Raw genomic sequence first — 13404 nt, forward strand, 5'->3', positions numbered from 1 at the left:
CTCAATATTATTACAAAACCACATAAAAAGAGTAATTCCAACAATTACTTTTAAACATTAATTGTCAAGCTCTATTTGCAAGCAGCAGCCGCTGTGTGTGTGTATGTGTCAGCTTTGTGTGTGCTGTGCGAGTACTTACTTCACATAACTCACGTAATTAGATCTAAAAAATTCGCTGAGTTTGTGAGTTTGCTTTGAATTTTGCATCGGTCCAACTCCCAAACTGGTTTATTTAATTTTTCTTTATTTTTTTTTTTTTGGTTTTTTTTAATTTATTGTTTTGTTATTGCATTTGGTGCACCTACACGATTAACCTTGTGGCGCTACGATTTTTTCACCGGAGTTGCTGTTTGACTTATGTTTTCAAAAAGCCAATGTGCACAAGACACACATTCACACATACATATGCGCACATATTGAATTTTTATGCGCTCTTGGCTTAAATCCGAGCTCACAATCAATTTGGCAAATATGATTTATTTTAAGGAGTGCTCTGAAATTAATCATGATTTGTTCGTGAAAGTTTTTCTGGTCCCAGTAATCAAAAATATCGAACAAAGAGTTTGTCACAAATTTTGTATTTCTAACCAAATTTTGTGTGCGCAATCATTGCGAATGTTGGAAGAGGTTTTCGAAGATTCAGTTTTATCAAAAGTAATATAAAGACTTCAAAGACTGTCGAAAGATCTATGAATACATGTCTCGTTCAGGACGACCTTCGACCTCTTCAACCGATGAAAATATTAAAAAATATAAAAAAAGGAAATGCTGCTTGGAAATCGTCAAGCAAGTGTTAGAGAGATGGCAAGAGAGCTGGATATTTTCAGTACGAAATGCCTTTTGATCGACTCGTCCGAATAAAGCTGATTTTTTTTTTCAAAAAAAGTACCATAAACGGGTCTCTTTGTACATGCTTGATCGTGCGAATTCCGATCCCAAATTCATGGAGGCATTATAACTGCCGATGAGACATGGAGCTATGAGTTTCACATGCAAACGAGTCTACAATCATAGGAATGGAGGAGAAAAAGCAAACCGAAACCAAAAAAACCACACCAAAGTCGCTCAAAAACCAAGGTGATGCTCATTATATTATCGATGTTCATGGTTTTGTGCATCATAAATTTGTTCCGGAGGGACAGACGGCCAATAAGATTTTCTATTTGGCCGTATTGATGGGTTTGCGTGAGAACATTCGTCAAACACGGCCAGAATCGTGGAACATGGATTTTACACGATGATAATGCACCATCTCATGGAGCTACGATTGTGTCCGAATTTAAAGCCAAAACCCCAATGAATACCATCGACCAACCACCGTGTTCACCAGACTTGGCTACATGTGATTTTTTCTTCTTCCCCAAATTAAAATTGCTGCTGTGTGAAACCCGTTTTCAGTCAACGAAACAGGTTAAACAAAATTCGCTGAAGGAACAGAAGGCCATCCCAAAAAGGGCTTATGAAAAGTGTTTCGAGGGCAGGAAAACTCGCTGGCATAAGAGTATTACATCTAGTAAGGATTACTTTCCAGGTCATTTTTGGACACAATGTACATATATGTGTTTATACGCGTTTGAACTAAACCATATTTGTTATGATTTTTAAGCGTTATATTTTGAAATATAAATATATTTTGGAAAATATTATTAATTTCTTAGAAAACATTTGTGCTGGTATTTTTATTTTTGTGAAGATTTTTAGTAAAACAGCCACTAGCAATCGCGTGTTCGATTTAAAATTCCATATTCCATATTTGTATAAAAAAATTTGCTCCATAATATAATTTTATTAGAAACACATTAAAAAATATTTAGCAATAATTTGACAGAAGCCCCACCTGGGGAGTAACTATTGCTGATTTACAAAATATTTCCCTTTTCTATTGCAAAAATATCAGAATATGAGGGCATATGATCCATGAATGGAAGATTTTAGATACGACTGTGAATTAATATATTAGGACATACCAACTCTAATTCTAAAATTTTCCAACCGATCAATGACAAACCCACGTGGAAGTACATTCATTTGTATTTATATATACTTGTATAGACAAAGTTACTATCGTCATATTTATTGAAGTTCTAGATAGAGGTCAAATATTTGTCAAGAAATTTCGTGTCAATTTCAATGGATCATAATATGGCATATTATAAATTAATTACAGATCAGACCATCCTCGGGTCATATATAAACACCATCGGGAGACACACACAGAGTTGGTCAGATATAGCTACATACTTGTACACATATGTACATGTATTTATGAGCGAGGACAAGTGATTCATGTCTATCCATTCAAATATCATTATTTTACAAGCAACTACTACAAACACATGCATAATCGTGTAAAAATCCAGCAAGTGCTTAGGCAGCACAGCTTGAAATCCGCATTATATACAAGTCATAATGTTGCGCCACTAGGCCAAACCACATCATAACTCCAGTTATGATAGAACAATGCCTCGCATGCTTTTTGTATCATTAATTTTATACTTTGCCCACTTGCTTTGCGTTGTTGTTCTTTGTGGCATGAAGATAGCCAAGGAAATTGTTGTAATACTGAAAGCAGTAGAGAAAACTTCTTGCATGAAACATTAAAAAATATATTATTATACATATGAATATGTATGTATGTGTGTGATGAAATTTCAGGGGGGTCTCAAGCACCTTTCTATTTTCATTTTCCTGCGCGATCTTGGAGGCGAATTGCGTTGAGTGAAAGCTGACCAAAATTAAAAAATTACTTCAAGTCATTTTCAGAAGTTTTTCTTCAAGCATTTACGTGCGCACACGCATACACAGAGAGGTGTTTACATAGCTACAAATATAGGTGCTCAAGTGAACTTTTACCTGCCAGCGGCGACTGGCTTTAAAGTTGTTGTGATAGTCAGCCGGGGGGCAGAAGGCCTTACGCGAGAAATTTGCTGAGTGTGCATTTATTTGAAACGTGCTTTTTTGAAAATTCTTTTCACCGTTGTTGGCATGCGAGGTTTTTGTGCTTGTGTATGAATGCACTTTTAAATAGTGATGTTTTTGTTATTGCCGCTTATTTACTTTTTACGTTGATTGTTTTGGCAGCAAACTTCATTTGACCTCTGCCACATCATCATCGAGAAAGTTGGAATTCTCAACATATTTTTGGCAGCACAGAGATGTGATAAATTCTACATTTACTGTGAAATGAAGTTACTAACCCTTCTCGAGCTTTTCAAGGCATTTTTGAATCCACCATATATACTGATCTTTAGGAGCAGAAAGGCAACACAAACACCAAATTATAAGCTTTGGCAATTCTTCTCACATACAGCAGCAAACGGCTCCACCAATTAGAAATATACCAGGTTGTTCATCAACACAAGAAATCATAGCCAAAATACAGGATATGGTTTTGGAAGATCGTCGATTGACTGAGAGAGATATCATTAGGCAGTGTGAGCCATTTTTTAAGTTAAATTTTGAGGTTTAGAAAGCTGTGAGCACAATGGAAGATAAGAACATTCGAATGTGACTCTCTCAGCAACATTTGGAGCGTTTTAAAAAGGATAAAGTGGATTTTGTGCGTCGATTCATCACTATGGATGAAACTTGGGTCTGTCTATCACCATGATCTGGAATCAAAACAAGAAGCTAACGAGTGGTGTGAACCTGGTGGTTCGGCTTCGAAGCAAGTTCATGTCCGAAAATCGGTCAAGAAGGTTATAGCATCATTTTTTTGGGATGCGAGAATAATTTTGTTTGTGGATTACTTGCAAACTGGTAAGACAATAAATTCTGAATATTATTGAAACCGGTTGGACCAGTTGAAGGAGAAAATTCGAGAAAAAAGACGCGGTTTGTAGAAGTTCTTTTTCATCAGGACAATGCACCGTGTCACAAGAGCATTTCGCCAATGGCTAAAATCCATGAATTAAAATTCGAATTGTTGGAGCATCCACTGTATTTACCAGATTTGGATCTCAGCGACTTCCATTTGTTTCCAGAACTCAAGAAATTTATACGCGGCAAGCGTTTTTCATCAAATGAAGAGTTCATAACGGCTGTTGAAGCGTATTTTGCAGACCTTCCGAATTCTCATTTCAGGGATAGAATCCACAGATTGGAGCAACGTTGGAGCAAGTGTATTAATGTTCAGGGAGATTATACTGAATAATAAAGTGTATTTTGAATCATAAAATTGTGCTTTTCTTATCAAACGACGAGTACAACAAACAAGTAGGTATTATATTACCGTCTGTGTAAATAAGTAATGCTAAGGTTTTGTGTTAGATGTGTCCAAATACCGATTGTCAAAGAAAACGGTCAAAAAATGATAACTTGATTATTGCGCAGCCAAAAATTTTCAAAATAATTTAAAGCCTTCAACTAACGAGTTCTGTTACTATTTTATAGACATACATGCTTTTGAAACTTAGAATTTGTTTGAATGTAATTGCAGCACAAATTCATTACAAATACGATGGATATGAAAAACCATTAAAAATTCACTAAAAACTGGTTGCGATGGCGAAACTTGGTGCAAGAACATGCCCGCCATGGCGAAGCATAGAAAAAACAACGCAGCTAAGTCCAAAAGCCGGACGATGGCGCCGACAGGTGCTTGCAACAAGCTAAGCCCTGAGCCATTGGTCAGACACACACACACACACATCAATGTGCGCTTAAATACCAGCTTTTATAGACACCCGTCGTAATTACCGTGTTTGTGGTTAGGGGTGTTTGTGTGTGCGTGTTCGTGCTGTGCGCATTCGTTAGCACTCACTTATGCGAATGTCATTAAATGTAAATATGGCTAAATCATAAATTAACAACAGGAACCGACTTACCGCGCAACTGATACACCGGACTGCCGACTGGCGTGTTCTCGAGCAAACTGAAACGTGACATATCGCCACTGCCGGGCACGAAGTGTGGCGGTTGATTTTGCGTCTGCGCATGCGCCCCGTGCGCGGACAGTTGCAGCAGCAGTAGAAAAGCGGCCCTTACCGTGGCACTCCACTTGGCCCGATGGCGATGGCGCCCGTAGGACGACGTTGGCGTGGAATTTCGCATTTTGCTGCACCTCTGCGGGGGGTAAGAGGCAAGAAAAGTTTTTCTGAATTATTTTGTATTGAGACAATTTTGAAATAAAACTTTTGTTATAGAATATTTTTGGTCTAATGCATTTCTAAGCACTGCGCAGCAACGGTTTTTATTTTAGGTTATGGAGCTTGTCAAAATTTATCGAAATTAAAGTATTTTTTCAGTTAAAGTGGTTGTATATTAAATTTTTATTGTATTAACTTTACTCTAGAGCAGAGTTAATGAATATTTTTGTCACATGCTCACTGTTTGCCGTAATCGCGCACTCCGCGAGTTCAACATTCTTGTCTTTGCTTCTTTGCTGGTGTTAACCTTGAGTTGTGATCTGATTTCATTGGCCAATGTACCGCGAGTGGCACACTCTTATGTTTGTTATTGTTTTCTATGCATTTTATTCACATTTTCTACTTGTGTTGTTATTTTCTCAGACAATCTGGTTGTGGAGCTTTACTGGTCATTGCTTTCAATCAGTGAAGTCACGATTTGTTTTTTAGTTGTTATTTCAAATGTGTTTCTGTTTCAATTAACGCTGGTTGAATTCGTACTGAAGCGAGTAATTACGGATTATTTACATAACGTGGTTCAACTTGAGCACATACAAGACTTGATTTGCATGTTGGTCTCACCACATTCTTTAACGAATTGCATTCTGCGTTGTAAATTTTATGGAAGATCGTGTTTGTCTGCATACTTATTGCAGCGACTGTCTACAGCTGTCGCTGGGCAATGTGGAACTTTGATTAGAAGTCGAAATGACACGACTTTAATTGGGTTCTTTGTGAGCCTACATAAAAGTTTTTAACTAACTAGAATGTTACACTTCCACAAATCGTGGCATCTCTTTGCTATTTAATAAGCTTTATTTTGGCCTAACAGTCTTCTATTGCATGATTTTATCAATCATTAAGTTGCTTATTTTCAACTTTTTTATTTGACAAGATATCTTCATGATAAGATATTTTCGAATATATTGTTTATATCAGATCTTTATAGTATATATTAGAATGAAATTTGAAGAAAGTACTGCGGTCTGTTGTGCCCTTATAGCATAAAAATGCATCTGTGATAGGTATTATAGCTTCGATGCTGCCGAAGTTAATGGTTTTTCTTTAGCGGCTCTGTCCTCTTGTATGCCTACAGACAGTATTAACGGTAATACCTGTTTCATTTCAGTGATTTAAGGTTTGTTTAACTCTTCCTCTGATTCATCAGAAAAGTACACACGAGGAACAGCCTTAGCAATGTCAACCGGAGATTTGTATTTTATTTGTCTTTTATGAATAACTCTTCGATAAACCAATTTTTTCGAGTAGACAAATGATAACCTTGCTGGTTATGGTTAAAATATCAATACTAAGAAAAGACGAACTATTTCTTTAAAGCCAATAAGAAAGAAACAGACAGTTTTCTTGCGCCAATAAAAAAATGTGATTGAAGAGTGTGAAGAATAACAGAACGCAATAGAACATTGACTATTTACTTGTATAATTTAACATCTTTTAGAATTACAGTCTTATAAGCCTTGAAAAATATAGTAACTTCCGCAACGTTAAAAAACAAGAAAGTATTTCTCGGAAGCTTCGGAAAAAGCAATAAGATGATCATTTTAGGTTAAGGGTTCCCTAGCGTTAATAATAATAACTTCGAGAACATGATTATGATATGAAAAACATATTAGCAAATGTATCTTTGAATCTAGTCCATATAGCTCGCACCTACATACTACTGTGGGCAAAAGATAGTAAAACTTTTTAAATTGAATTTCGCGCGAAAACATATTCATCGGAATATTTCTTTCTAGGTTGGTATGACTGTCAGTGTCAATTGTCAATTGTCGAAAACACTTTGACGACGAACCACGTCCAGGACGGCCATCAATATCAACTGCTGATCAATAGGTCAGTAACACAAAGAAATTGACGCTTGATAATAGTCGATTAACTGTCAAAGACCTTACTCGCATCGGTGGATTATCGGAAGGATCAGTGGAATCCATTTCGAAAGATCAACATCGAGTTAACGTCTGTGAAATAATGCTTTTCGACAACCAGGATGTCATGAAACGTATTATTACTGGCGATGAGTCTTTGGAGCACAAGACGATGTCAAAGCACAGAGGCCATCAAATTATTTAAGCTTAACTATTTATTTGCCATAAACAAATGATGGAAAAATACACTTGCATTAATAACAATATAATAAATAACGAAAACAACTTCTCTTACAACTAAAGCTAACAAGTATCTGTATATAATTTCATTCCTATTCTTAAAAATTTGCTTAAGCAGCACACAATTGTGATGAGTTATTATTGAAAGTTATCCCTTTCCCTCCACACCCAAGTTTAGCACCTACCATATTCATATATAGAGGCTGCATTTATTGACGTACCTCCCACTCTGCTTCTCACACTAACGTCGTCGACTTGAAACTTGATCAAGTCCTCCATTGGGAAGCGGAATAGTGAGGCAGCTTGAGCTTCGGTTTCAGCTGTTCAACACTCGAACTTCCATGACGTTGGAAGCTGCTGTGCTGCAATGCGATCGTAATGTAAGTACTTCGCCAGTCGTCCAGTTTGTCAAAGCCCCGGCATGGCAGATCGGTGACTTCAATACAATCGATTCAAAGTCGACTAGAGCCCGGTTTCAGAGCTTACCCGCGAGATTTGCTGTTCGTAATTGTTGAATTCGAATTGTGTTACGCGACTGATGGCGCGGCTCAATCGGTGATGACTCTTCCTCCATAATTATATCGATTTATATTTTGTGATGGTGGATTATAAATAAGAGTTGATGGGCCGGTGGTGCTGGTGCATTTTGTTTTTGTTTGGGAAAGATTGGAGATGAACCATTACTATCTCTGATTACCTTAAAGCCATTCGACGGACTGCTGCCACCTGTAGGCCAGCAGAGCATGTGGTGAAATACGAACGGCATGGTGTTTGGAACAGACTTGAAACTGGTCAGGAAACCACTGCATGTTGTCTGGTTGCGCATGAGGTGGTAGGTGGGGTTGTAAGACGAAGGGAATCAGCGAGCAAAGTTCGTTGTTCATATGCTCGGTTGAAGCCGTAGGCAGCCGTAGACGGGATTACAGGAATGGAGTAGTGGTCGAGAAACGGATTGCGAACCGCATGTGGCCTGCGAGTGGATGAAGACACTTTCACTTCATCATAGATGAAGGCAGAGGGTTTGAAATCTCTTGTGGGCGGTAACATCGGGTAGATGTCCAGGTTGACTTTGAGTGGTACTCGTGTCATTTTCGCACGCTGCGCGTCACTAATCTCTAACAGTGGCTGATAGCCAGCCATGTACGGATCTGTGGCGAATGGTCGCTGATTGCTGAATTGCTGCAACAACATATTGGCGTTTGAGTTCAAGGGTTTCTGTTTGTTCTTCTTTTTATTTTTCGAAAGATTGCTCTGAAGTTGCAGGGCCAGCAGATTGATGTCGTTCGGCGAACGTGGTTTGAAGGGATAAATCTGATCCATAGCAATGCGCTGCTGATACGGCGCATGTGGCATCATGTTCATGATTGGTGGCGGAAAAGGTTTCATCATTTGCATATTCACCGGTATTGGCATGGGTATGCTGAACTGCATTTGCTTCTTATTCCGTTTGCCGCGGAAAAAATTGGCGATGCCACTGGACTTGAGATTTCTCAATGAGCCCGCGATATGCAAGCCAGTGGGCATCATCACCATTGGTGGCACTTTACTCGGTCCACCACCCAACTGCAATTGATGCAGTATATCTTGTATGTTTCTTACGTCGCCACGCTCTTCTTCAGCCTTCTTAAACTCTTGCGGCAACGGACCTTCATGGGGAAAGTGGAAGGGCTTGGGCTTTTGCTCGTTTGCAAACGTCGAATTGATCGGTATATCAATGTACTGTCGCCTGCTAAGCAACATGGATGGTTGACGTGAGGTGAGTCGCGGTGGGCGGGGTATCTGGTCACGCAGATCGCTTCGCACCGGTGTCATTGTTGATGAACGTCGTGGCAATTGTTCGTACAGATGCATGGACTGCCGCTGACGTCCGGCTCCAATATTCGCGGTTGGACGATAATCACTGTCAAAGCCGTTGAGCCGCCCCTCACCACCACCCATGACGAATGCATCGCCGCCACCGCTGGCTGTGGCGCCCACTAACGGCAGCGGTTGTGTTCGTCTCGCTTTCGTGCGCCATGTTCCATAAATCGGTTGTTCATACACCGAACTGCCGCCACCAGCAGCCTCACCACCAACGCCAACATCGGCACGCTCTAGTAAATAAGCCGTTTCGGTGCTTTTGCTAGCATGCAACTTTTCCTCTTGCTCATGCTGGATTTGTTGCTGTTGGTATTGTTGTAGTTGTTGCTGTTGCTGTAAGTGCGCATGTGCGCGCATCTCCTCCAAGCCGTCCACTTTGATGTGATTCGGTGTTCTCAGCGGTCGCGTACGCGGCTGCAGCGCATGTGTTGCTGGCAACTCGGTGCGCAGCTGCACCTCCTGACCATCGATCTGCACCACAGTGGGCAGTACTGTGTCGCCGCTTGTTGGATTGTAGCTCTGTATGTTGCGCGTGCGCAGCGCTGCGGTTTGATTCTGATAATATTCGGCGGTGGATGCGACCTTCACTATCATCAAGGACATCTGCGGATAGAAGAAAGAGCGCAAGTTGCTAAAGCTATTGAAGTTTTTTCAACGAATCATTAAAAAGAAGGAACAAGGTTTCTTAAAGTTAACATATTGCAGCGTCTGTTGTTGTTGTATTGCGATAGACTTCAAAGGCCTTCAATCGAAATTGCTGAAAGGGCGTATATACATAGAGTGTGAATAAACACCAGTTAACTGAGGAGCATGATACTAGAGGTCATAATTATTGAATTAGAAGTGAGCGTACCCCATTTTTTTCATTATTGGAACGGATATAAATTATATACCTACGACCAAAAACCCAAATTTTTCTATCTCTTGTTTCCAGCATTCTAATATCCCGATAATTCTACTGCAGTAGAAGATCTCATTCATGGTAACCCATTCTTTATGCTAGTAGGATTTTTTTTTCGAATAACCTTTGTATGTAATGGTAGTCCCACTGGAACCACAAATTCCAATAATAAGCTCCCCTATAACTGTATTTAATGGTAGTCGAAAAAGTATTTTCGTATTTTGTAAATCGATTTTTTTGATTAGAAATACGAAAAGACTTTTTCGACTATCCAAAAATTTGATATTTATATCTAATTTCTAAAGTAAAATATATAACTGACTGAATTTGGTATATTATTGACTATGTTTATATTTAGATTTCTTATGTGGCAAATACTTTCCAAGCTAAAAATGAATTTACTTACAAAAATAATGCACATCAGTAACATGCCGACAATCCAAGTGAAAAGTCCCAAATTCACAAAATTACGCTGCTTCAGCAATTCCTCTTTGGAAAGAATCCAATTTTTGCGTACGGTATCAGATCCTTCAGAAAGCATTTTCTATACGTGGCAACACTCTGTCTCGAATATCCTGCCTGGCTGCCTTCTACTTCGACCCAACTCCTCTCCGAAGGTCCGCTTTAAGATTTGCTCGGCGCAATTGTAATTCTCAGTCTAAATTGAACGGCTGACTGACACATTGCGCACACAAAACATAACTGTGTGGAAAATCGCAGTGAAAAAGCATAAAGACCGCGGCGATTAAAACGAAAGTTCCACCGAAACGGCGCGCGCCAACACGCATCTAAGCATCGAAGTTGCGTGGTGTGGATGTGTGGCCTGAGTGCAATCAAACTGTAATTGAAAACCACCGAGGAAAATGTTAGTGGCAGGTGTTGTGATGGTTAAGTACCCTCACATTTGTTCACATGTGATGTGTATATGCATATGTGGCTGTATGTACATATGTAGACACTTGATTCACAAAACGATTTCATGATTAATCCCAATCAACGAATGCAATAATTATTCGTACAAGTAAATACTTTAATCAGAGCAAACGGCGCAAAATGAAATGAAAGCATCGTTACTGTGCGCACCTGCCATAGTAAAAGGATAGCGATGCGGCGCACTTAAACGCAAAATTAGAAACCGTAAAATTGCAGAAAAGCCCATTGGCACCAGCTTCTTCAAATTTGGTTTGTGTTTGTTAGCTGTTTACTTACACTAAGCAATGAAAATTGTGCACTTGAGCCACTGACGCATTAGGTTATTTCAAAAGTGATCGTCTAGAAGGGCTCCACAAATTAAATGAGTCTATGCTAAGCTAAGTTCCGAACCCGCGTTCATAATAATGTTCTGTTTGTGAATGCACGGTAGACTTGTGCAAAATTGTCTTCAGATAATTTGCTTTAATACAAACGCTTTTGCCCATCATAATTATTACTATTGTCATATATTGTTGATCTACAACCTTCCAACAAATACTAAACTTATAGAGCTCGATCGAACATATGACAACAGGAGAAGGATGAAATGTTGTACAAAGTGTTTCAGCGAATGGAAACGGCAACTTTACCGAATAATTTCAAAGTCATACATCAATCATAATGTTTGACTTCTATGTGGTGGTGGTGGACGAGTTGTTGGTTTTGGTGCTGGTGGTTGGGGTTTGTTGGTGGGTGGCAAGTAAGTTGGTGGTGGTCTCGTCACTGGGGGTGGAGGACGGGTTGTCTTCGGCGCTGGTGGACGAGTCACTGGTGGTGGTGGACGAGTAGTTGGTTTTGGTGCTGGTGGTTGTGGTTTATTGGTCGGGGGCAAGTAAGTTGGTGGTGGCTTCGTCACTGGGGGTGGTGGACGAGTTGTTTTCGGTGCTGGTGGACGAGTCACTGGTGGTGGTGGGGGACGAGTAGTAGGTTTTGGTGCTGGTGGTTGTGGTTTGTTGGTGGGTGGCAAGTATGTAGGTCCAGGTGTAGTTCTTGGTGGTGGGGGACGAGTGACTGGTGGTGGTGGACGAGTTGTTGGCTTAGGTGCTGGTGGTTGTGGTTTATTGGTTGGTGGCAGGTAAGTTGGTGGTGGCTTCGTCACTGGGGGTGGAGGACGAGTTGTCTTCGGTGCTGGTGGACGTGTCACTGGTGGTGGTGGTGGACGAGTAGTTGGTTTTGGTGCTGGTGAACATTGGTTTATTGGTTGGGGCAAAATGGGATTGGTGGTGGACTCACTGGTGGTGGTGGTGGACAGTGGTTGGTTTTGGTGCTGGTGGTTGTGGGTTTTTGTGGTTGGTGGAGGATAGGTCAATGATTTTCTGGTACATTATGTAAACATATATGGTACGCTCTAGTGGTGGACGATGTCACCAGTGGTGGAGGGACGGGGGCTCTTCAGTGCTGGTGGTTGCTTGTCACCGGTAGTAGTGGACTTGGGGTTGGTAGCTTAGGTGCCGGAAACCATGGTTTGTTTATTATGGTGGCAAATGTATGTTGGTGGTGGAGGCATGTCACCGGTGGTGGAGAGAGGACGAGGGGTGTGCTGGTGCTGGTGGACGAGTCACCACCGGTGAGTGATGATGGACAGAGTTGTTGGCTGGGATTGCCGAGAGGTTGTGTAGTTTGTTTGTGGTGGCAGTAAGTTAATTGGTGGACGTGTCACCGGTGGGGGGTAGTGGACAGTAATCTTCGGTACTGAGTGGGCAGGTCACCGGAATTAGTAGTGGAACAAAGTTGTTAGCTTTAAGAATTGCCGAGGCGCTGTGGGTTTGTTGTGGGTAAGCAAGTATGTATGTTAGTGAGGTGGACGAGAGCGTGCTACCGGGTAGGGGGTCAATTGGACGAGTAGTCTTCGGTGCTGGTGGACGCGTCACCACTGGTGGTGGCCTCGTTGGCTCGGGGAATGGAATAGAGGGTGGTGGGTAATCATAACCCTGAGCGGCACGTGCCTTTCTCTGAAAAATGTAATAATTTCAATTTCAGTTCAAAGGAATTTACGAATGCGGGTTTATGTGTGGATATTTGATGATGATGTGTGGTGGTATTAGAATGGATGTGAATCAGGGATACGTACCAAAAAGGTACCATCAGTACTAGCATATCAACACAAAAGTCGGCGACATAAAGCATAAAAAATAAAAGCGCTCACCTCTGTAAACAAAAAGCAAAGTTCCGTGTCCGTCCATATTCCATTCCATTTCATTCCATTCCATTCCATTCTTCCATTTATTTCTTCCATTTTATTCCATTTTATTTCCATTCCATTCCTTCATTTTATTCATTTTATTTTCCGTTCATTTCAAGTTCTATTCCTTCTAATTTCATTTCATCCAGTTCATTTCCATTAATTCAGTCTTCCATCGGATAAGGTCTTCAGCAGAAAGCTACCAGCTGCAACTGCACCTGCTTCCTCCATCTGTGT

At 40.5% G+C, this 13404-nt stretch overlaps 2 protein-coding genes and 1 pseudogene across 2 annotated transcripts in view; all 3 read right to left on the reverse strand.

The window, feature by feature from the left end:
• Positions 1–5052, reverse strand: part of LOC120776940 (proline-rich extensin-like protein EPR1) — a 32293-nt gene extending 27241 nt beyond the window's left edge. Inside the window, 1 exon segment of the mRNA XM_040108019.1 lies at positions 4827–5052. Within this exon segment, the coding sequence (XP_039963953.1) occupies positions 4827–5052 (226 nt within the window).
• Positions 5053–8044: 2992 nt separating this feature from the next.
• Positions 8045–10713, reverse strand: LOC120776943 (annotated as a pseudogene).
• Positions 10714–11601: 888 nt separating this feature from the next.
• LOC120776944 (extensin-like) lies at positions 11602–13082 on the reverse strand. The gene is made up of 3 exons (XM_040108027.1): positions 12981–13082; positions 12639–12937; positions 11602–12301 (listed from the first exon to the last, which is right to left on the reverse strand). The coding sequence occupies exons 1-3, from the start codon at positions 13080–13082 to the stop codon at positions 11602–11604; spliced, it is 1101 nt and encodes a 366-aa protein (XP_039963961.1).
• Between the last annotated feature and the right edge of the window lie 322 nt (positions 13083–13404).

The sequence above is a fragment of the Bactrocera tryoni genome, chromosome 5 (assembly GCF_016617805.1).
Source record: "Bactrocera tryoni isolate S06 chromosome 5, CSIRO_BtryS06_freeze2, whole genome shotgun sequence".
NCBI lineage: Eukaryota > Metazoa > Arthropoda > Insecta > Diptera > Tephritidae > Bactrocera > Bactrocera tryoni.

Excerpts from the sequence above, each read along its gene's own strand:
- LOC120776944 (XM_040108027.1), bottom strand. The coding sequence starts at position 13,082 with ATGCTAGTACTGATGGTACCTTTTTGGTACGTATCCCTGATTCACATC. Across the intron at positions 12,938-12,980 it reads CCACACATAAACCCGCATTC|AGAAAGGCACGTGCCGCTCA; the intron begins GTAAATTCCTTT and ends TACATTTTTCAG. Across the intron at positions 12,302-12,638 it reads CTACCCCCCACCGGTGACAC|AAAATCATTGACCTATCCTC; the intron begins GTCCACCAATTA and ends ATAATGTACCAG.